General features: G+C 40.0%; 3 protein-coding genes across 3 annotated transcripts; 2 read left to right on the top strand and 1 right to left on the bottom strand.

Moving 5' to 3' along the window:
- The first annotated feature begins 168 nt into the window (after positions 1-168).
- Positions 169-3,661, top strand: rpp21 (ribonuclease P subunit p21). Its single transcript, XM_008281963.1, has 5 exons — positions 169-317; positions 433-533; positions 1,930-2,012; positions 2,157-2,291; positions 3,143-3,661. Exons 1-5 carry the CDS (start codon positions 261-263, stop codon positions 3,238-3,240), a joined length of 474 nt encoding a protein of 157 aa, XP_008280185.1. The 5' UTR covers positions 169-260; the 3' UTR covers positions 3,241-3,661.
- Positions 3,447-5,372, bottom strand: aqp12 (aquaporin 12). Its single transcript, XM_008281964.1, has 3 exons — positions 4,267-5,372; positions 3,870-3,986; positions 3,447-3,783 (listed from the first exon to the last, which is right to left on the bottom strand). Exons 1-3 carry the CDS (start codon positions 4,859-4,861, stop codon positions 3,653-3,655), a joined length of 843 nt encoding a protein of 280 aa, XP_008280186.1. The 5' UTR covers positions 4,862-5,372; the 3' UTR covers positions 3,447-3,652.
- A 2,728-nt stretch (positions 5,373-8,100) lies between these two features.
- On the top strand, positions 8,101-18,987 carry slc35d1a (solute carrier family 35 member D1a). The gene is made up of 12 exons (XM_008281958.1): positions 8,101-8,294; positions 8,547-8,580; positions 8,695-8,781; positions 9,860-9,927; positions 10,542-10,613; positions 10,745-10,813; positions 11,048-11,150; positions 11,792-11,884; positions 14,268-14,335; positions 14,596-14,674; positions 14,760-14,842; positions 17,124-18,987. The coding sequence occupies exons 1-12, from the start codon at positions 8,185-8,187 to the stop codon at positions 17,227-17,229; spliced, it is 972 nt and encodes a 323-aa protein (XP_008280180.1). The 5' UTR covers positions 8,101-8,184; the 3' UTR covers positions 17,230-18,987.
- The last annotated feature ends 3,448 nt before the right edge of the window (positions 18,988-22,435 follow it).

The raw sequence follows: 22,435 nt of genomic DNA, 5'->3' as shown, positions 1-22,435 counted from the left end.
AGAATAATGTAAGTAGTGTAATAGAGCAAATGATTTATACAGTAGAATATGAAGATTTTTATTTTTTGTTAGTCTGGGCTTTGTTTGAGTAACTAAAGTCTAACAGTGCAGATACAGGTGTCGATTTTGGTGTTTTTATTTTGTACTTGGGGTGTTTCCTGTGCTTTTATTCTGGAGGTGTCACGTGGCGGAAGTCATACGGAAGCTGCTGTAACATCAGAACGAAGCTAAAAGTCTGTATTTTCTGACATTTATGTATAATGGCAGTCCACTTAAAAGACAAAGAAGCTTACCAGAGACTAAATTATCTGTACCAGGTAGGAAAATATCTAAATAGAGTCGTTGTCAGGACGCTAACGGCTGAAACCACGCGGCTAACATGCTAGCTGTCGTGCTAAGCTAGTTGCACTCAACCGTGTTTTGTCTCTACAGGCTGCACATTGTGTTTTATCTGAAAACCCGAACAACGTGGAGCTGGCTCGGTTCTACTGCTTCACACAGAGGACGATTGCCAGACGTTTAGTTCTCAGACAGTAAGTTAAGTCAATTAATGCTTTGGTCTGTAAATACTGGAGGTCTTTTCATGAGTAAGTTTCCCTCATCTGCTAGCAAAGTTTGTGTTCCTGTTGATTTTATATGTACATACATGAGCACACATTCTACTTTTGTACCTTCATAAATAAATATCAAGGGTTTTTAAAGGGTGTTTTTATATGATAAAACTAGGAGCACTTTAAAAAAGTTTTCTTAAGGGGATCCACTGATATTATAGGGGTGGCACACAACAAACAAAACATATAACTAAAGCTCAGGACGTTTATTAAAGGCTAGTTTAAAACTATGCCAATAGGAGAAATCACATACTGATGTACTTTAGTTTCTCATTTTACAGTTACTAGTCATTTTAAGTACATCACTAATACGGGTACAGTTTACATTTTGTGTTCTAAAGTTCAAAACAGCCAGGAGATGCTTCAGTGTATTTGAAGGGAAAAAATTTCACTCACTGGCAAAACATCCATAGTTTATGTATGATTTTAAAATTGAACGTTCTGTCCATGTGTGATCATTTATCAAACTGCATCCAATTATGGTATAATAAAAGGTGTTTTCATTGCTACCCATAGCCATAGTTTGATAGTTGCTTTAAAGATCATTGGGTCTTGTTCTGTAAAGCTTTCGTATGCACAATAATGCCACTATCCTCCTGTGAAACTGAAAATTTACCATTTAAAGAACACTTGATATGACAGGAAAAAAGTATCTTCACTAAATGAACACCTTTGCACTTGACAGCATGGGAAAAAAAAGAATTCTATTACCTCCCACACAGCCTGCTATTGGCATCAGCGCCCTATCACACTTAAATTTGTTCTACGGCACTTATCTCAGTTATTTTCTCCTGACTAGATCCTTGCTTGTGTTGTATCTGCTCTGAGATGTGCGTCGCTTTGGATAAAAGCGTCTGCTAAATGAAATTGTAGAATTGTTAAATGGACCAGACTTTTATAATAAAATAATGTCTACTGTGTGGAGCTCAAGATTCAACTCCGTAACTAATGATTTAATTGTAGCTTATAACACTGTTCATTCATTTACTGTGATATCTTGACCAATTGTGTCTCCATTTTGGGGGTAGTTTATAATATATATATATATGTGCACACCTCTCTTGCTTTGGAGACACTCCTATGGATCCTACAATTGTACAGTTTCATTTAGCAGGTGCTTTTATCCAAAGCGACGTACATCTGAGAGCAGATACAACACAGGCAAGGATCTATTCAGGAGAAAACAATCTAGATAAGTGCCGTATCCTACTGTGACATCTGTAGAAACCAGTGTTCTTGAGGTTGATGCCCACAGACACGATGAAGAAGTTGAAGCACATTGGATGGACTAAAATGTTGATGATTCATTTTGTTTCAGAGACCCATCAGTGAAGAGAACATTATGCAAGAAGTGCAGCACGTTGCTCATCCCGGGTGTAACAGCTACAACGAGACAACGAAGTAAGCAAGTTGGTCATTTTCCTGTTACCTGGCGTTACAGGTTGAATATAAACTGTAGAGGCTTTTAGTTAATCAGTTCATGTGTGTGTGTGCTTTATAAATGGATAATAAAATACTCTTTTTGTTGTTAATTCATCTCATAAGGAAAGAAGAACAAGACACGCTTCACTGTGGTGAGGTGTCTCAGCTGTGGCCAGAGTAAGACCTTGCTGAACAATCCAGATTACTGTTTATGGGTGGACCGACCTGAGGCTCAGCTGGAGCAGCAAAAGCAGCCAGGTGACTAACCTCAAATGATAAGTTCTGCTAACGTCCTTGATGTGTGACAGTATTTTTAGATCTTGTCTTTGATCTGTAACCCAATCATTTGTCTTTGAACCTATTATCAGAGTGACATTTGGCGACATTCTGCATTTGCCTTTTAATGATGCTGCTGAACAAAAAGAGCCACTTGAGCCTTAATTATACTCTCTTGTGGATATGCACACAGACAGCTGCAGATACTGTGAATGAGCAGTTGTTGTCGTCATACCACTTTCTAGTGGTACACGTTCAGTGTATAGTTGTTGTTATTATACTTAGAGGTCACCGTTGCAAACATACACAGCAGATCGGTGTCTGTGTTCCATGTTTGTATGCTACCACTGAGGATTTGCACTACTGCTATTGTAGCATAATTGCATGAAAAAATTGTGGGCTTACAAACGGGGGTCCGCCCAGACTCTTGCAGCCTTTTGGAGATGACAAAACTTACGTCACGTGGACACTACCTCACCCTCATGTACTCACTTGAAAGTTTAGCACTGGCCTTACACAAGTAGCTAAAGGCCCACCGAAGATCTCAAAAAGACCCCCAAATATAGGATCACAAATATTCCAAATGACTTTACCCTAGACACTGCTCTTCCTTGGATCCCCAGCAGTAAATCTGCCAAATGTAAAGCAGATCAGATGTATATTTGCAGAGATATAAAAAGAACAGGCACACAGACAGGCTGACATTCCTGGATTTATTAGTGAAATTCGCCACCTGTACAGAACATGCCTCACATACAAGCACACTGCGTAATTCAGTAAATTCAGATTTCACTGCAAACACCTGATACTGACTGTATTCTTTCTGTCTACAGATCCAGAAGCATCTACTAAAAATCAACCAAAAGACACAGAGCCTGATAAGTCACAGTCTTCTAAACCCAGTGCTGCACGGAGTTCTGCCAGTACGTAACCGCAGCAGTTCCTCTCGCTTCACTTTGAAATTTAAAAGGACTGATTTCATATATCCATGGATCAGACATTATTTATAATGCAAGCTTGTATTGTGTTTGCGTCATTGCTTTAGTGTTTGGCCCATACTGCTGCCTGTAGCAGCCTCATTGTTGATGCTACCACCTGGTGGCCACTATATGGTGTCATACACATGTTGGAGATCCCTTTTTTTTATTCCAATGGGAAAGACTTTAGACATGGTTTCATTGAAAACAAGAGACAAGAAAGGATCTGTTAAATAGATTTTTGTCATTATTTTTCATCCCAAATATGTAAAATTTTCTACACAGTTCTATTAAATTGAAGTAAACATCTTTTGGACATTGAGCATTGGTTATCAAGTGTAGATTTTTTGAAATAAAGATAATCTTTCACTTCTTCTTCTTCTTCTCTGCTTTTTCTCCTTTTGGTACTCTGAAACGTGTCTTCTGGAAATATAGAAGGTTCTTGGCAAAAATCCTCGGAATATGACCCATGTACAAAAGAAGAGCCAGAGTCATGCCTGGAAAAAAGAGGTACACCGTAAAGACTGTTCACCTTTCAAAAACTGACTGCTGAAGCACATATATTTGATTTAATGTGGTTTACCTGTGAGAGGGCCCAGCCAGTAGACCACTGCATACTGTGTGAAGGTAAATCCAGAACAGTGGAAGGTGAGTCCGTACGCCAGCGATGGATTCATGTAGGCTGAGGTGTAGCCTCTGGCTGCAGAAAAGAATGGACAAGTAAAGCTTATGTTAGTTGCTTTTAGTTACACTAGTTAAAGACTCTTTGAAGACCATGGAAGCAGATGCAAAAGTTTCAGTTTGTTTTCAGAAATGGTAGAAAGGTAATCTTTCTGTAGGGAAAAATATAAATGTGCGAACACATTCTTGCATGTTGGCAATCCTTTGTGTGGTGTCTCTAAATAAGCAGAGGATGAAATATATGACTGAGTTGCTTTTGAATGCTGTGAGGATGAAACAGGAGTTCACACAAGACTTACCTGTATGGGTAAAGAATGTGAGGAGGACAGCGATCAGTGGCACCCGGATCAGAGCTGATCTGCGCTGCAGGCTCAAGTATATGAGATGAAGGATAAATGCACAGACAAACTCAGTAAAAAAGCCCTGAAGCACAGAAACCAGCAGAGATGTGCTGCACTCTGCTGCCATCAGGTTTTTGATCATGTGCATGTCTGTCAGCTCCAGTTTCCAGTAGTACACAGCTGCAAGAAGGGCCAGGTGAGCCCCGGCAAACTGAGCTGTCACAGCCAGCAGAGTGTGCAGGGTGGAGGCCTCGAGCTGCAGGAACTTCTGCACCACCAGGCTGGGATTTCCCGACGCAGCACCACAGATGACACCGTGGGTCAGCAGCAGGCCAAACAGCATGGTCACCGCCACATCAGGACCCAAGGCCCCGGCCCACTGACCCACCTCCACAATGGTCTGCACCTCCAGCCAGCATGCCACCAGCATGAAAGAGGAGGCAAACTCTGAAATGAAGCTGAACCGTGGCCACTTTCTCAGGAGCGTGCGGACTAAGGCTGCAAAAATCACAATGGCCACAAAGTATCCGAGAGATGCGTTAAGTCCGGACATGGCTCAGGTTGGATGTCCTCCTCTGATTCTTCTTTGAAAAAGAGAATCAATGAGGGGTTGACTCAACAACTCTCTGTGTTTGACAACGTGGCACATGCACAGACATATGTCTTATCAGAGACACGTCAGGTTAACCCCCAACCACCTGCCAAAATACACATGTGCTTTTGCAAGGTCAGGTGAGAAAGCTTTCCTTCATTCTGTGGTCGGTTATTACTGTAAAAAAGCTCTGGTTCAAAGAGGCAAAATTACTGTAAATCTTATTCCTGATAGTAAATGACTGCATTTATGGGCTTTTGTCTTCGATGACTTATTCTGGTGAAATCACTGTGTGTCACATGGAATCTGTAAAAGTAAATTAAGTAGTAGCATGTAACTGGTGTAAGTTTGTAGTCACTATAAAATAACTTGTATAAGTATATAGCATGAAAAGAACATTTTAAATGGAAAAATATATACAAATAGGCAGCACCAAAAGATACCAAAAGTTTAATTATTTTACAGACATTTGCCTTTTCTTAAAAAGAAAAAATATTTAGAAGGACTGAAAAAATTCAAAATAATTTCAACCTATCAACTGGTAGATTGACCCTGTTTTTAAATCTGTAGATAACATCAATGATATCACAGAAAAATGTATTAATTTACAAGTTGACTGTTAACTAACCAGTTCCACATCTAAAAAGCTGTAGCGATTGATAGTAATTTGTAGTATTACTGAAATGAAATGAAATGAAATGAAAAATACTTTATTTATCCCAGAAGGGAAATTCAATCTTGTAAAAGCTCTTTTTTTTTTTAAAATCAATATAACATATATTATATACAACAATAATGATCATTCAGTCAGTCGGATTTGTTTTTTTTTACTATGTTTGTCCATACAATTACACAGTTTTACTGTGTTTGAATAAGATAAAATGTCATTGCTTTAATGATATTTTCTGGTATTTTAGCAGATTGTACAGTTTTTGAACCTTACAGTATCCCATCGTTTTCTTTACATATTTAATGTCGCTCAATGTGCTTTGCCAAATGGCCAATTTTCAAAATGAAAGGAGGACAGATGCATTGAATAAACTACTAATAATAACTCAGTGAGTAGCAGCCAATTCACATGATTGAAAATTTACTATAAAAACATACGGAAGAATTCCCAACAAGAATCAGTTTGTTTTTATCCTAAATAAGAAAATCGTCACGGGGCCAGCTGGCAATAATGTTTTCCAGCCAGACACGTGATGCTCTGATCTTTAGCTGCTGTCTGGTAAATCTGGTAACTCGGGAGCAGCTTCTCAGAAGGACCAGTCCCAGCTTGGTGTCTGATTCAGGCTGCTGTGTTGTCTGTTTATCCTGGCACAGTGGACAGTCTGCTCGGTCAGGATGCTGGATGTTGTCCCACGATGACTCCACAGGCTGCTGCTGGTCCCTTCCAGAGTCCTCATCTGCAGCCTCATTGTCTTTGCAGAGGACTTCTGCTGTCTGATCTCAGAGGGGCCTTTGTTTTGGACATTTTCCCTTTAAAGACATAGAAGTCTATTGTATCCTTTTGTTGTTTAGCAGACCCTTGACCCAAATATACCGGGAGGTACTCTTTCCTAAACACAATGCGATATGTGAATGTGTTCACATCAACTTATTTCTTCTGCTGCATGTATTAAATAAGCATGTGTTTTGCCTCCATCTTGTGGTTGAATAGTAAACACGACATCATGTATTCTGTTGCTTCTGTTGCAGCTGCTGTTGTGACAACTCTACTTTTTAGAATAAATAATGCACGCAAATGCCTATAAAACTGTAAAAGGGGAAACATGGCTGAAGGTTCCATTTGAATACTCGGGGGACTGATTAGGAATCCATGAGTTTTCACCCCAGGAAACTTTGAATTTCCTGCATAATGGTGAATTTTTATGCATCAGTTTCTGCCTTTTCTGCATCTGTTCATGGTGGAAATGTCTTTATTATGTAAAGGAAAACTCAAAATTCTGAAAGTTCTGTCCTCTACCACCAGTCTGCCAATGTTTACTGTCCTCAGGAGGTTTTTTCCATCTTATTCATAATGTTGGCTGTGGCATTTTTGCTCAAGAAGGATCAAGAAGGATGTGACACTTTTCCTGGTAATTTTTTTTTAGTTTTTTTAGTTTAGTGTGATACCAAGACTTTCTCTTTGTAAAGTAGCGGTGACTTTTATTTACAGCTCAGAGCAATCGGATCAAATTTCATTGTTCTACTGTGGCAGGAGGAAGTTCTCCAGGCCAGTCCGGCTGTTAGTATTTACAGGGATGGACCAGTGATCATCTTAACTTGAAAGTAGCAAGACGCATACTTGCATTAAGGTAACTAGAAAAGATGAGTCTACTTGGCTAAAATCCTTTATAATGCTATAGACAAGGTAGGTTTATTTGCAACACATTTCAACAACAAAGCAAGGCAACATGAAACATAAAAAACCATCAAGACAATTTCAACATAAATAAAAGTTAGAGAATCAGAAAATACAATCACATGTAAATAAAGACGTTTCAGTGCAGTTTTAAAATATGCATTACCTAATGAAAGGAAAAAAGAACAGTCTTCAGCTCTGATTTAAGTGTGGCAGCAGACCTGCAGTTTTCTGGGAGTTTGTTCCATATATGTGGCACATAAATTACATTTTACAGTGTAACAATATAAATTAGAGTCTAAAAAATAATTTGCATGCTGCCTTTATAATTTTGCTCGGACACCAAACACATCCTAAACATTATAAAACTGCACTTCTAGCTACAACTATATGTCTAGTAATGAATGAATGTACGTTCTAATTTGTGATTGGACCAAACAGGCCACATGTCCGGCTCAAACCAGGAAGTGCTGTGCCGTTAACCCCAGTATATATATTCATGTATGAAGAGTATGGGGGGAATAGTAATGCTGCAGAAAAGATAAACTTCCATCCACATCCTGCTTTAAATTTCCAACCAATCTGTAAAACAAACAAACTAAAAAAACGTTTGTTTGATTTTTTTTTTTTTGCGCCGTATTTGATGTTTTTACATTATTCTTATGTTAATTTCCAGCAACAACAAAGTCTAAACTAAATTAGTTGAGGCTCTGTGATGTGAGGGCGGAAGTTGTGAAACGTCGACGTCCCTGAGTGTGTGTATGCAGTGTAGTTTGTGTGTGTGTGTGTGAGTGTGAGAGAGGGAGAGAGAGTGCGCGCGCACGCGCCCGCGTGTGTGTTTGTGTGTCGGTGGGAGAACCAGCCAGCCAGCCAGCCAGCGGAGTGATGATGGCAGGGGAGGAAGAGCCGACACTCACAGAGGAATGAGAACTTGTCGGGGATGGCGGACAAACCTCTGACACTGTTCGTGAAGCTGTTTGCCGCCGGATTTTACGGTCTGAGCTCGTTTGTGATCGTCGTGGTGAACAAGAGCGTCCTCACCAACTACAGGTAACGGTTTCAAGTGTGGCCGCCGCCGCGTTAGCCGACTAGCTAGCTGCTGGAAGTTGTGTCGAGCCGACGCCGTGGAGCTAATTAGCTTAACGGCAACTTTTGGCTACCGAGCTGTAAACAGACAGAAACGGGGCGGCTTGGCTTTCTGTAGCATTTTGCCAAGGCGTATTTAAACATTTCAGTAAATACGAGGTTAGCTAACTACAGTGTGCTGTAACGTTGACTGGAGACTCAACTCTGCTGTTTCAGGTTCCCTTCTTCAATATGTGTCGGTATAGGACAAGTAAGTTGAAAACCGTCCCTCCTTTTTTCTTCCTTTTTTTTATTAAAGCGAACATTTTTCCCCCCTGAAGACTAGCCAGGTAGAGCAGTCGTACTGATTTGCTCTTGTGTGCAGATGTTGGCCACGGTGATTGTGCTGTGGGTGGGCAAGGCTGCGAGGGTGATCAGCTTCCCTGACTTTGATGAGAGCATACCTCGCAAGGTGAGCAGAGCTGCAAATAACCTCCGTTTACACTGTCGATCAATCTGTCGATTACTTCCTCAGTTAATCGAATAGTTGTCTGGTCTATAAAATGGCAGAAAAAAGGTGCAAATTGTCCAACATGACGTCTTCAAATGTCCACATCCCACAAATATTTAGTTTACAGTCATAGGGGAGTAAAGAAACCAGAAAATATTCAAGTGTCCCAAGCTGAAGGCAGAGCATTGTTACAGATTGATAATCAGAATAGTTGATGATTAATTTGATAGGCTGTAAAAGGTGAGACTATAACCATAACGTTTCTAGAAGTCTGTGTAAGGGGTAATTCGATGTCCTATTTTGTTGTCCATATCTCAAATATGTCCAGTCTATTCAACTATAGACACTGAAACAAGCTTTTTAAAAAAAAAATTAACATTATTGCCTTGAATCTGATTTTCATCTGCTAGCAGAATAGACCATAAGGTGAACCATGAAAAAGTGGCTAGAAAATGATTTTCGTTCCCATGTCTGGGCACTACTTTTTAAATGCATTTTTGTTTAGACTATACCCTTATGGACTTTGGGTTAAAAGTTCTCCGCAATATATCCTGCAGTTTTTTGTCACAAGCCATAAATGTATGTAGAAGTAGAAAGAGCAGTCAGTTGTCAGCTGTTAATTAAAATTTTTTGATGGACGACTCAGGTTTGAGCACTCGTTTAATAGAAAACGAAGAGTAAATTGTCAGATTCCAGATTCTTAAATTCAAGTATTGTCTGGTTTCTTTGCTCCTTTGTGACAGTACACTGAGTATCTTTAGCTTGTGGACAAAACACTACATTTAGGGACACTATCTTGGGCTCTGGTAAACACTGACTGACATCTTTAACTATTGTCCAACATTTTATAGACAAAACAACTATTTGAGTAATCACAAAAATGGTCAACAATGAAAATAGTTGCAGCCCCAGCTTAGCTGCCTGTCGAGCTTCTATCAGTCAGTTTGTCTTCTTATGGCTTCACTTCTAAATAATGCATTACATTGCATTAGTGCTGTTCTTTCTCAGCAAAATGTTAATATATTTTCATGTTTTCTAGACGTTTCCTCTACCTCTTCTTTATGTGGGAAATCAAATCACTGGTCTCTTTGGAACCAAAAGGCTGAAGTAAGTTCTTGTCTCTAAATCATCTCGACAGTTAAAGACCCTCCCTGTTTTTGTGCTTGTCAGCATGTCAATTTGGTGTTTTTTAAGTGCCGGAGGACTTATGAGTGAGATTGATGCATTTCCCCTTTGAAATTGCTGTCTACCAGCGATAGTCTAAAAACTCAGACACACAGTGTTTTTTAATGAAACAAACCTAAGGAATCTAATTCATTAACTTAAGGGTTAGGGTATTACATACTTAAAGGTTTCTGTTTTACTATTATTCTTCACAGTCAGTTTCCAGTTCAAACATGTATGGCTGACTTACTTTAATATTACAGCTTACTAGTGTGTGTCACAGAGAAGTTTTACAGTGTTTGAGCAGAGCTGTACGTGATCAGGTGTGCTTGAGCTGCAGTGAGTGGAGATAGCAGGAGACAAGTCACATTTAAGCCATTTTTAAGCAGAAAGGGATTATTTTCATGGCAAAACTTCTAAATATGTAACCTTGATACACAGTGATTAGTTTTCTAGGGGTTTAAGCTTTGATCAAAGAGGAAGTTGAACTTCATTGCCATGGCTGATGATGTTTTTACTAACTATTTGCTATCTCAATTTACGTCCTCCACCACCAGCCTGCCAATGTTTACTGTCCTCAGGAGATTCTCCGTCTTATTCACAATGCTGGCAGAGGGATTTCTGCTGAAGTAAGATTCCCCGTAACACTCTTTATCATCATTTTCTGTGATACATGCTTTTCTCTTTATACAGTGGCATTTATTTACAGCTCAGAGCAGTCAGATCGAATTTCATTGTCCTTGTGTTTGACCCGTGGCAGGAAGAAGTTCTCCAGGGCAGTCCAACTGACAGTATTTACAATGATCCTTGGGGCGTTTATCGCTGCAAGGTAAGTTCTACTACATCCAGGTGTCTCAGCTGTTAAGCAGGCCAGAATTACCTTCACTTACAAAGGGTTGCCTTGTCCTGATATATGTCCACACTAATGTAATGTTCTAGGGTCATGTTGTACAGCTATAGTTAAAGGAGCTCTGCTGAATCACAGCAGGCCTAAAGCTAAATTGTCAGTGACAGAACACGTATTTACTTTCTTGACACTTTCTCCCGTTTTCTCTGTTCATAGTGCCGACTTGTCCTTTGACCTCCACGGCTACGCGTTCATACTCATGAACGATGTTCTGACTGCTGCCAACGGAGCCTATGTGAAACAAAAATTAGATGCAAAGGTATGTGGCAGCAAGATCTGATGAATAGTGACCATTGTTGGGTGGGAGCTTTTTTTGGCATTGAGCTGATGTTTGTGAATGTAGAGAACTCAAACTGTCCTTCAGCTTCTCGTTTAAAGGAACTCAGTGTGCACAAATACCTTGACTTGGTTCTTTTCACTCCCTACCGACTGATTTAATTAGCTGTATTTAAATGTGTTTTTGTAGAGAAAGTATCATTTGTGACTCCATGGTATTCTAAAACACTGCAGTGCTGCTTTACTGATGATTTTAAACAGCCTCTTGGATTTTTAAGCATCGTTTTAGTCTGGTAGCTTATTTTACGTGTTTTTCATGTCACACGAGCAGACGACTTGGCTCTCACGTTACAGCAGAGGCAGAATGGCATCCAGATTTAGTCTATGATGTCTGTAGAGCACCATCTGCTAGTCCTGAGGGAGACAGAAGGGTGTGTGTGGGTGACGTCGTGTGAGAAATAAGAGTTTCTAGGTAGTGCAGTGGGCTGGCCATGCATGACATCTGTATGCTAGTTAGTGAGGAATGCACTGAAAGACTTGTGAATAACTCTCTGTTCTGGCTGTGCTTATTTTAATGTTCCCTTCCCATCTGTTTCTCTGCTCTTTTTTCCTTTTCTTTTGCAGGAGTTAGGGAAATATGGATTATTGTATTATAATGCATTATTTATGATATTTCCCACTCTGCTGTTGGCTCACGTGACTGGAGACATGCAGAAGGTGAGCACTTTGATTCTTCTGTTCTACTTCTCCTCCTTCAAACCTCCAAATTTCTGTATTCATGGCAGTTCTTGTGGCCAAACCTTCAAGTTAAAGCCCTGTCGGGAGTTTGTGGGCTCAGCGCTGATCAGTTATTGCAGGGTTTAATCCTAAATTAAAGTGAGTGCACATATGTGTAAGGCTGGGCGTGTGCTGTTGGTCAGTCTTGGCAGAGACCTTTTGGTTTGCCCAGCTGGGGCCCAGCAGCCAGAAAGACACAAAGATGCTATTATGCACCTCGCAGAGTTATTACAGCAGCGCCTACAACTGCCCTTGACTGAATAATCGCAGTAGAGACACCAGCTGCTGAACTTTTTAAGCTATTGGAAACTCAATGCTGAATTTGCAGGTTTGAGTTAGTTGTGTTGCCGGTCTCGTCATCAACTCCCGGAATCTCCTCAGTGCTCAGTTAACTCACTTCATTTCCATTCCTTCACTGATCTGACACACAAGCAATGACTCACAGAGTTCTTACACAGAATGTAAAAGCACGGAATTTGATTTTGGTAGTTTCTAGCTCTAGAAAATAGAGAAGTATTAGTGTTTCCACAGTAGTACCCCTACGCTATTCTCGAAAGTATAAAATCCAGAATTTCTAAAAATAACCATAAAAGGAGAGTGTTTTTCATGGCATTTGGAGCAGGCAGTTAAAATGTTTGCCTCAGTATGAGAGAGTTCACCCCAGAGTGAGCTTGATGTTGTTGAAAATAAGGCAAGAAGTGTGGCGTGCAACTGAACACACACTCCCGCACAGAGCTGCCTGTACGTCACAGATTTGGTGCCGTTATAAGAGCTTTATAATGGCACCAAGTCCACAATCAAATGAAGTAATGTCTTTGAATTGCTTGTAGGCGCGGCATCACAAATAATCAGCTTGTCTGAACTTAAAAATAACAATAATATAACATTATTCACTGAGTATATAGTAAGGGGAACATATGAATATCGACCAACTAAATCATTACCAAACAATTTCTTCACCAATATGTTTGTAAAGGTGTGTAATAGCATGTTTTAAAATGTTGTAGTTCAACTCCCGTGGGAAACGCTGAAAAAACCTGCTCAAGTTATTATTATTATTATTATTATTGTCATCATAGCAAAAATATGAAAAATAATAAGGGAGGCAGTGATTCAGGCTGGTACTGTGATTTTCCAGTACATTTATCAGGGACCAGATACTAAATTGGGTGAAATTTGGTACAACATGTTCTCAAGGAAGGCGGCAGCAGGAGTGATCAAACCAGAGACTCTACCTCTATCACAGAGTGCAGCTGCACAGCATTCACTCTGAGCCTACCTGTAGACCTGGACTGGATCCTTCTACAGAGCAGGTCTCTGAAGCCCAGTGACTATGGATGAACATTAGGTGTGCATGGGTATGAGCCAGTTCCAACACTAGACCCCATGGCTCCTGAGGAGCTACTGAGTTCACAAGCTGTAATTGTCATGGAGATTGCAGCTGTAAGAAGAATGGGGTCACGAGCATCTCAGCCTGTGGAGTCTGTAAAGGCATCACATACAGAAACTGCTGTCATGATGTTGTTGAGTCTGAAGAAGACATAGACAATGACTCTAGAAGCTTCTGACACTGTGAATGAGAAATAGCTCTGAGTATTTTATAAGTATGTGAAACAAAAGCTACTGTGAATGTAAATGTAACGTGAGTGTGGCCTTTTTCAACAATGGGGTGTTTGTGGCGAAATATAAATGCTAACAGTCAACTCAGAATCATGACAAAACCCTGATTTGACCCTCATAAGTTACTTAAGGCCCGATTTAAAAAAGAAAAAGAAAAAAAAGAAAAAGTTTTTCTACAATCATTAATCGGTACCCTAACTTGAGCAGGTTTTTTCATGGTTTCCCACGGGAGTTGAACTTCAACATTTTAAAACATGTTATTACACACCTTTACAAACATATTGGTGAAGAAATTGTTTGGTAACGATTTAGTTGGCAGATCTGTGAAATATATCATAAAATGCCCTGCCTTACTAATATTTAGCACCAATCCTCTTTGGCCAGAGATGTTGACGCAGCTTGAATATAATCCTGTGCTTTGAACTTGTCTGGAACTTTGTGAGTTTATTGATTTGTAGGTGCTACAGTAGCTAGAACTTCACTCTTCTGGCAATTATGTGGCAATATAATATCATACACAGTCACAATGAAGCATATGCGAACAGTTGGAATTTAAAACTATTTATTTTATAATAAACAAGTTATTTGCACTCAGATGTTCAATATGGTCTAAAAAAAAGTCATGAGCCCTTGTTTTTTTTGTGTGCTTTAAATGTGTGCATGTGTGTTTCCACTGTTTCTTACGCCGTGCTTCTCCTGTCAGGCTGTGGAATATGATGGTTGGTCCGATGCGCTTTTCCTCTCCCAGTTCATCCTCTCCTGTATCATGGGGTAAGATACAGGCCAAAGCTTCAGCGTAGAATGCATGCATGTGCGATGAAGAATGTGTTTGTGCAACATCTGGATTAAACCAATCTAAATGTCATTACTGTGGTATCAGTAATGAAATTCTTGGCCACTGCTGTTTCTGAGTGTGAAGCTCACAGTGACCCTTTGTCTGCAACGTGGCGTTAACATTGTGAAATCGGATTTCATGCTCGAACAAGTGTTGTGTCATGTCTACGATGATAACATTTTATTTTTTTTGGCAGGTTTATACTGATGTATTCCACTGTGCTCTGTACGCAATACAACTCGGCTTTAACGACCGCGATCGTGGGATGCGTCAAGGTGAGCTGGATGTTCGGTGAAGCAACAGTTAAACACGCAATAACTGAAACTGCTCCACTTCATTTGTATTTTGTTCGTTTCACAGAATGTCCTGGTGACGTACATCGGGATGGTGTTCAGTGGAGACTACATTTTCTCTTGGACTAACTTCATAGGGTTGAACATCAGGTATGTTTTTAGGAACATAAGCACAACTCCTCCCCCGTGTAACATTCTACTATTAGGCTGATGGAGCAAAGTCAGCAGTGTGGTATTACAGACAGTTATATGGGCTCCGTAGATAACATTCTCAGTCGACCACTTTGGTCAGATTTGGATGGATTTGCATGAAGCTGTGTGTAGATATTCATGGTGCTGGAGAATGAATGCTGCTGATGTTGATGGCCCTCTTACATTTCCTGTTGTGCACCAGCAGGTCAGTGTCAACATCGACTTTAGGACATGATTAGCTCTCAGACACTTTGTCCTAGTGGCTTTAATGATATCTAGTGACACTGTAAGTAGGGTTGGGCATCTTGAACCGATTCCAAATTCCTAGAAGAGCATTATGAAAATGTAATTGCAGTTCTGTTTAACGGCTCCTTAACAGTTTACACTCTAGTTTCGAATAAACAGTGTCGTGTTAACAGCTACTGTTTATCCGTCTGCACCACATTATGCGAGTTGAATATCTTTCTGTCTCCTCGTGCATCATAAATCATCAATCGTAAGCCTAGTATTATTCTCAGATAATCTATTTGCTGTTGCTGAGTTGCTTAATTAGCAGGTAAACGGCACAAATTGTGTGATTTTTCTTGTAACTATCACCTCAACTGAGCAAACGCTACAAAATGCTTTACATGGACAAGATTGGACCCTGCTGTTACAGTAAAGTAGGTGAAGTAAAAGCAAAATACGTCAGAAACTGGAAAAGAGACCACTGATTTCTTAATCTAGCTCTCTGTTTCTGCCCTTTATATTTATCTGCGGTAAATAGCGATTCACTTAGCTTTGCTCTGAAGAATGCAGAATGACATTGCAGTCACATGATCACAATCTTTGCTTTTCCTCTGTGACGGCAAACAAACAGTATTCCAGTAACTCTTGTGCTTATCAAAGCTTGTTACGGATTGATTTTATGACCTCTCATAGCAACACTTTATTGTAACCGCGACGACCTGCTGGTCCTTTTATCTCTCACACACCAGGAGAGACTCACTTCCCATAACAAAGCCATTAATCTATGTCGGCAGCTTCTTTAAAGGGACATTTGCAGTCTGCGTGTGCTTACTTCACTGCTTAAAAAACATAGGAACTGCATTCATTCATGTAGTTGTTAAGTGTTAGTTTACCTTGATAGACAGCAGTGGGGGAAGTGCTCAGATCCTGTACTTCAGCAAAACTACTACGACTGCACTCTAGAAGTCTTGAGTTGAAAATGATACTTGAAGTAAAATTATGTGAGTAGGAAAATGCACTATGGTATTTAAATAAAAGTACTCAATGCAGAGAAATGTTTCCTCATTATATATTATATCACTAGATTATTATCACTTATGCATTCATGTAAAGGAAAGATTTTACCATGTATTACCCCAAACTGCCTCCTCTTCAAGAAACAGAGTCAAGAATAGTTAAGAACTGGAATTGAACAAAACCCAAACTTAAAACCCAAAGTTTTACATTTGTGGTTTTAAGTGAAATATGCTGACAACTATTGGACGGATTGCTATAGAATTCAATATTCAGGATTAATTGTTATAACATTTTAGCACCATCATTGGTTTACAGTTTTAATTTGTCCACTAATTAGGGTCGTGACCAAGAACGTTCCCATCCCCTTCAGCTGCACTGCAAAAATTGTAAAATGTACTTTATAGGAAAGAAAAATCAGGTGAAATCTTTATGTCCAGTTGAATTTGAATGAAAAGTTCTCATATGAAAGCCTCACAAAATGACTCATTTATAATGACTTGATTAAAAGAATCCATAGCAAAAAGGAACTTTGCTCTCCTCAGGGCTCTTGTAGTCCCAGTGGTGACCTATTAGCTTGAGGATTGTTCTTGTTCCTTATTATGACCTGCAACTGAGACTATTCGATAATATTTGCTTCTGGTGAAAAAACTCAATGGTCAGTGCTGACAGAGATATTACTGACATTAATGTGTCGCAGCGCTGCAGGAATTCAGACATGCATGTTTGATCTTGTTAGGAAATACGACCCAATCTGCAGCTCGTGATGCGCCGCAACACGTTCACCTTTATGCTGTTTTGATACACAAACAACCTGATTTTCCAAAACATTTTCACTTTCATAAGAGGCGTCTACAAACGCCTGATGTTTGAAACTATCCTTCATTTGTTCTGCGTTTTACATATTTAAGCACAGCTTCGTTTTCCTGATTAATACTTAGCTTTGCACAGGTGTTTGTGTGCTTTAACGCCTTTTGCTCTCTTTGTGTTGTTGCAGTATTGCTGGCAGCCTGGTGTACTCATACATCACCCTCACAGAGGAGCAGTCCAACAAAGCGAGTGAAAACACCAAGCTGGACATCAAGGGCAAGGTGGTTGTATGACAGAGACACTGGATTTTATTATTTTTTACGCTGACGAACGGGAAAATTCTATTTTTAGTACGACTTTTATTTATGGAGTATTTTAGCAGCAAAAGCGTGGGATTGGTGGAAACGGAGCCACGCCGTCACCATGCCTCTCCTGCTGCTGCCATGGTTACGAAAATCCTCCAGAGGGACTGTAGGTTGATTTTTAGATGGTGTTTTCACTTTAAATATTTGTATTTTGATACTGTACTTGGGGAGTATTGAGAACAAGGGAACCAATACTATTTATAATAAAACACGTCTTGATATTTACACAGGCAGAACTTTTAAAGGGTAAATGTTAAGGTGACGTAATGTTTCTTTAAGACAGGGGTGAACAGCTGGAACTGTCAGCTGTTTCAAGCATGAGTCTGTACTGTCGATTCATGGGAGTATTTGGTTGTTTTTAAAGGCACAATCCTTATTTGTTATTTCCTTTTCTGTTTTGCTGTTTACAAGGAATGTAACTTCAGATGCCTTCTGAGCACAGTGAGATGCACTGACACTGTCATTTTCTGTCGTTTCAGTCTTTATCCTAGTACGTTTTTTTTTTTTTTGCTCAAACACTGTTATAAGCTCACTACAGATGGACATTAACGACAGCGATCTAACCTCATCCTTCAGACAACCAAAGCGGATGGGCCGTGGGCTGTCAGTTCCCATCAAGGATTGTGGCTTTAAATAATGTTGCTGCCTCCTTTTTGGGAGAAAGTCTAGGATAACAGTTTACATTTTTCTCTCTCAGTATTACGGAATGTTAGTAATGGACTCTTCAAGGTTGCAAGTGGTTTTCTCTACACAGAATTAACAAACTAGTGGTATGGTTTGTTATTTGTATAGAGGAATCCATTTGTCTTTTTTTAATTTTTTGTTTTCTGGACCCAATAAGTTGTTTTCCACTGCAGAAACTTGTGGGCTGTGTTAGGGGAAGCCGAATCTTTACATGGGAGTTGACTGCAGGAAATATCCCAGTAGAGCCTCTTTCAGGCACCATTTCTGGAGTACAAACTCCTGGGCGGTGGTGGTTCAAGTTGGAGAAGACAAGGCTGTTAGGTTCATCTTGAAAGGGACAACAAGCGCCATAATCTCCTGGTTTTTCGACTTCCTCCTCGAGTAGCAGTCCTCTCTCAAACATTATCCTCAAAATATTCACAACACGGCAAACCCTCTGTTGTATTTCCTACATGCTCTTAAAAACAGAGTTTCGTCCAATAACTAGTATTTTCCGTTGCTTTGGAGAAGATCTTGGATCCTACACCACGATGGAAACAAAGTCTAAATGGGCCGATTGGGGGGACCATAAATGTTCCCTCCTGCCCCTCGTTCCTGCAGTGGAAAGCCACTTAACCTTATCGCACTTTTAACTGAGGTAGCACCTGCAAAAGGGGTGGAAACAAACTGCATCACCTCCTGTTGTATTCTTTGTTGAGAATGAGATTAATGTACACTTCTGAAATGTTAGTTTCAGGTGTTTTTAAGTATTGCAAAGCCAACTTTTGGTTATTTAAATGTTTAATAATCAGGTACGAGGGTTTCTGTTTGTTTTTTTAAAAAACAAAACAAAACTTTTATCTACATCATTTTATATTTATTACTTTTTCAGACTAACTCATTTTGTAGGTGGAGTGGCTTGTGAATTGTTGATGCTGATCTCATCTCAAACACAGTAACCATGGATTTGTAGCTGAAGCACAGTGATGTATTTTTACATTAAAAAAAACCCTCTCTTGACATGATGCGTTTGTTGTTCTGCTTGCAATTGGGTCACTTCAGCAGCTAGCAGAATATTTACAGAGTTTATAGAAGGGCGCTCGGCCTCGCCCGAAAACGAGGGGCGTGACTCCCATTTTGGGGCATAACTGTTTACTGCAACGCCTTATATCACTGTCCACAAAAACGCAAATGTTTGCTGTCATTTTTTGCAATCAAAGAAAAAAGGAGAGAACAGCTTCAAGTAAACTATCTTGAAACGTAATGCAAGAACGATGTTTGTCCTGCGACATTTCCTGGTGAGGCTGGGAACTTTTGAAGCACCTTTGTACTTTAGTGTGGAAGCACAGATTATGGTTCTAACATAACTTACGACTTAAATCTTTTAAAATGAGTAAATATTTTCTCATTTTCAGTGAATTTTTCAAGGTTCTGATGCTACTAAATCCAGAATAGAAGCACCTCATCAACTACCCCAGAGCAATGCACCCCCCTTTAGTCACAACTGTAAAAACCAGTCAGTCTTGTTTTCAAACTGTACACCAGATAAAAATAGTCCAATTCTCCCCCTCCTCACTCCAGACAAATACTTAAATAGAAGGTAGCCGGTCCTCTCTTTAGTACTTGAAGATGTTTCAACTCATCCACCAGGTCTCCTCAGTTCTAAACTACTGGCAGGAAGTGTCAGGTACTTATTTGAGGCCAACTTGTGGGTTATTCCTCACGAAGAAGTTGTCAGCAACCAGAAACTCACTTATTCAAGGTGTGAATGGTGGTGAAATGACCTGGGAGTAGATGTCAGGACTGCATTGAATGTGTGGATGTGTGGTGCTAAAGGCTAACTCCTCTGTTTAAAAAAAAAAAGGGCCAGTCTGTTTCTGCAGGGCCAGTCTTCTTTCACATCTTGTGTCCTACAGCACCACCTACCAGCCACATGCAATACAGTCCTGACTCCCCTCCCCATGTAGTTCCACCAACCCTGTGATTATAGCATCTGTCAAAGCATTTTAAAAGACATAAGGTGTCAAGAATTTAGTTCACTCTTGGTGTCTTTTTTTAATACCGCCACTAAGAGTCACCAAAGAACATTTTAAAATCCTACAAACAACTTACAAATGACACCATGCTAATGTCTGCTTATTGAGCCACGGCAGGGAGAGCGACTTGACGCTTCATAAGCACACATACAAGCACATTACTGCAAATCTATAAAAGATATTCGTCATCCTCAAAGACACCTGAAGCTACAAGTCGGTTAAGTCTCATTTATGTTTCCATTTAAAATGCAGTGCCAAAAGCCAACACAATGCTGCACAAACTAATCTAAATTTAATAAAAGCCTTTAAGATGAAGCACGGAATGGATAGAAAACATGTTTTAATACAAAAAAACAGAGATCACAAACATCTTGGACACACACCCGCAACCATGGACAGCTGCTCTGACCTCGCTGATACATTCAGTAACTAACAATTATAACCTTCACCCCATTATCTCAAGCACCTGGCAGAAATATCCTCAAATTAATGCTTAAAATTTAATACAATTCAACAATTTCATTTGGCAGACGCTTTTATCCAAAGCGACGTACATCTGAGAGTACATGCAACACAAGTAAGGAGAAAACAACCTGGATAAGTGCCACAGAACAGAATATATGATGTTTATACACAGAGTTCAAATGGCTTGCATTCAGAGTTTTGCATTAATATAAACTGGCTGAGCTGACAGGCAACATGAATGAAATACGATATGTACAGTTTAAAACAGCTGCATTGTTTGTCTTTTGCCAGTAACGGGCACGTATTAAGCACCTTCATTAGTCCAGTCTGCACAAAGAAATACCAAGAAAAAGAGGTTTTAGAATCTGCACTCAGCTGGAACTGCCTCCATAAAGCAAGCGCTGGTGTTGATGGTGTTTTTACGTTGATTTACACTGACATGATTACAGACCAACAGAGTTTCACCTCAGCAGTAACAACAACAAGGAGGCGCCGCCGTCATGGCAGCTGAACGTAATTTCAGTAACTGAAGAGACGTGGTAACTGAACCTCTCTGCTCAATATCTGCAACAAACTATTCAAAGGTATCTATGACTACACACAGCCTGAGAACTTTGCTGCACAGACCACGACACTGGAATCAAAAGACACTTTGGCTTCAGGTCATGCCGGCATATTTTCTTTTGTTTATCATGTAAAACTTAAGGAATTTAAGATAAAGACCCACCAGTGTCTTTAAAATCCTTCACCAATATGTACAAATCATGGTTTTTACTGTGAGGCGCATCAATAGATTAAAAGCATGGAGGCGATGCTGGGATGTTAAGTGAAAGGGCAGAATGCAGAGATATCATTCAGGCCACAAATAGACTAGCCTGTGGAATCCAAGAAAGGTCACAGTGGATTTTTTTATTTTTTCGTCGAAACTCTTGCATTGTTTTCCCTTTAAACTCTGACAGTGGAATACAACAACAGGGTGTTTAAATAGAGCAGCTCCAGTAAAAAGAAGCTTGGGGAAATTTAGAAATGGTGTCATAACATAGTTTGTCCAGCAGAGGGTGTTCTTTTTCCTTTTTTGCACGACTCTCAACGCTGTCTGCAGCACATGCAGCAGAGCATGCATTACAGCTGAGCAGATTGTGGGGCAGAGTCAAGTAGTATTTTCATGGTCAGATGAGTGTTATACTTCACGTATCCTCGAGTACACGCTGGTCCACATGACATAAATTTTGTCATCTCCTCGAGTCCACAAGAGTAGATCCCTCCGCTAACGTCTGCCTACAGCCCAACAACTTGTGTCAGGGAAGCTACTATACCACGAGGGCAACCCCTGTGCATGTAGTGAGCAAAGCCCTCCAAGCAGACTAGAAAGTAGTATGATAAACACAAGGATACTGCAAAAAGTTCTCAACCTCCCCTGGAAACAAAGGGGCGTAATCCTCATTTTAGGGCATAACTGTGTATTATAAAGCTTTATATCACAAAAACTCAAAGGTTTGTCGTCATTTTTTTTGCAAGGAGAGGAAAGTTTTGAGCTGGAGTGCTGTTGCTCCAGGACAATGAGAAGTCCAGGTTGCCCCTGTGTGACTTCTAGGAGTCAGATGGTGCCAGCTCGTGTAGGTAAGGTCCATGGAGCAACAGTTTGGACGCTTCTGCCACCTGTGATGTGTGGACGGGCACATTGTCCCGGAGCAACATCATGCCAGCTCTAAGCTTTCCTCTCATTTTTTTCCCGATTGCTTCAAACATTTGAGGTTTTGTGAACGTAAGGTTTTATAGTATACAGTTGTTTTCAGGTGAGGCCGAGAACTTTTTGAAGTTTCCTCGTATGCATCAGTTGTGTCCGTGTGCATTCACAAGGTTGTATAATCGAGGCTTAAGTTGCTCACTAGTTTATGAAAACACAATAAATAGAGACCCTATTATATTTCCTTTTTCAAATCGTTTTACATAAATTGCTAGTTCTGTAA

Source organism: Stegastes partitus, unplaced genomic scaffold (assembly GCF_000690725.1).
Source record: "Stegastes partitus isolate 25-593 unplaced genomic scaffold, Stegastes_partitus-1.0.2 Scaffold253, whole genome shotgun sequence".
NCBI classification, from domain to species: Eukaryota; Metazoa; Chordata; class Actinopteri; family Pomacentridae; genus Stegastes; species Stegastes partitus.
The sequence above is the reverse complement of the archived record's forward strand: the minus strand, read 5'-3'. Positions and strand labels throughout refer to the sequence as shown.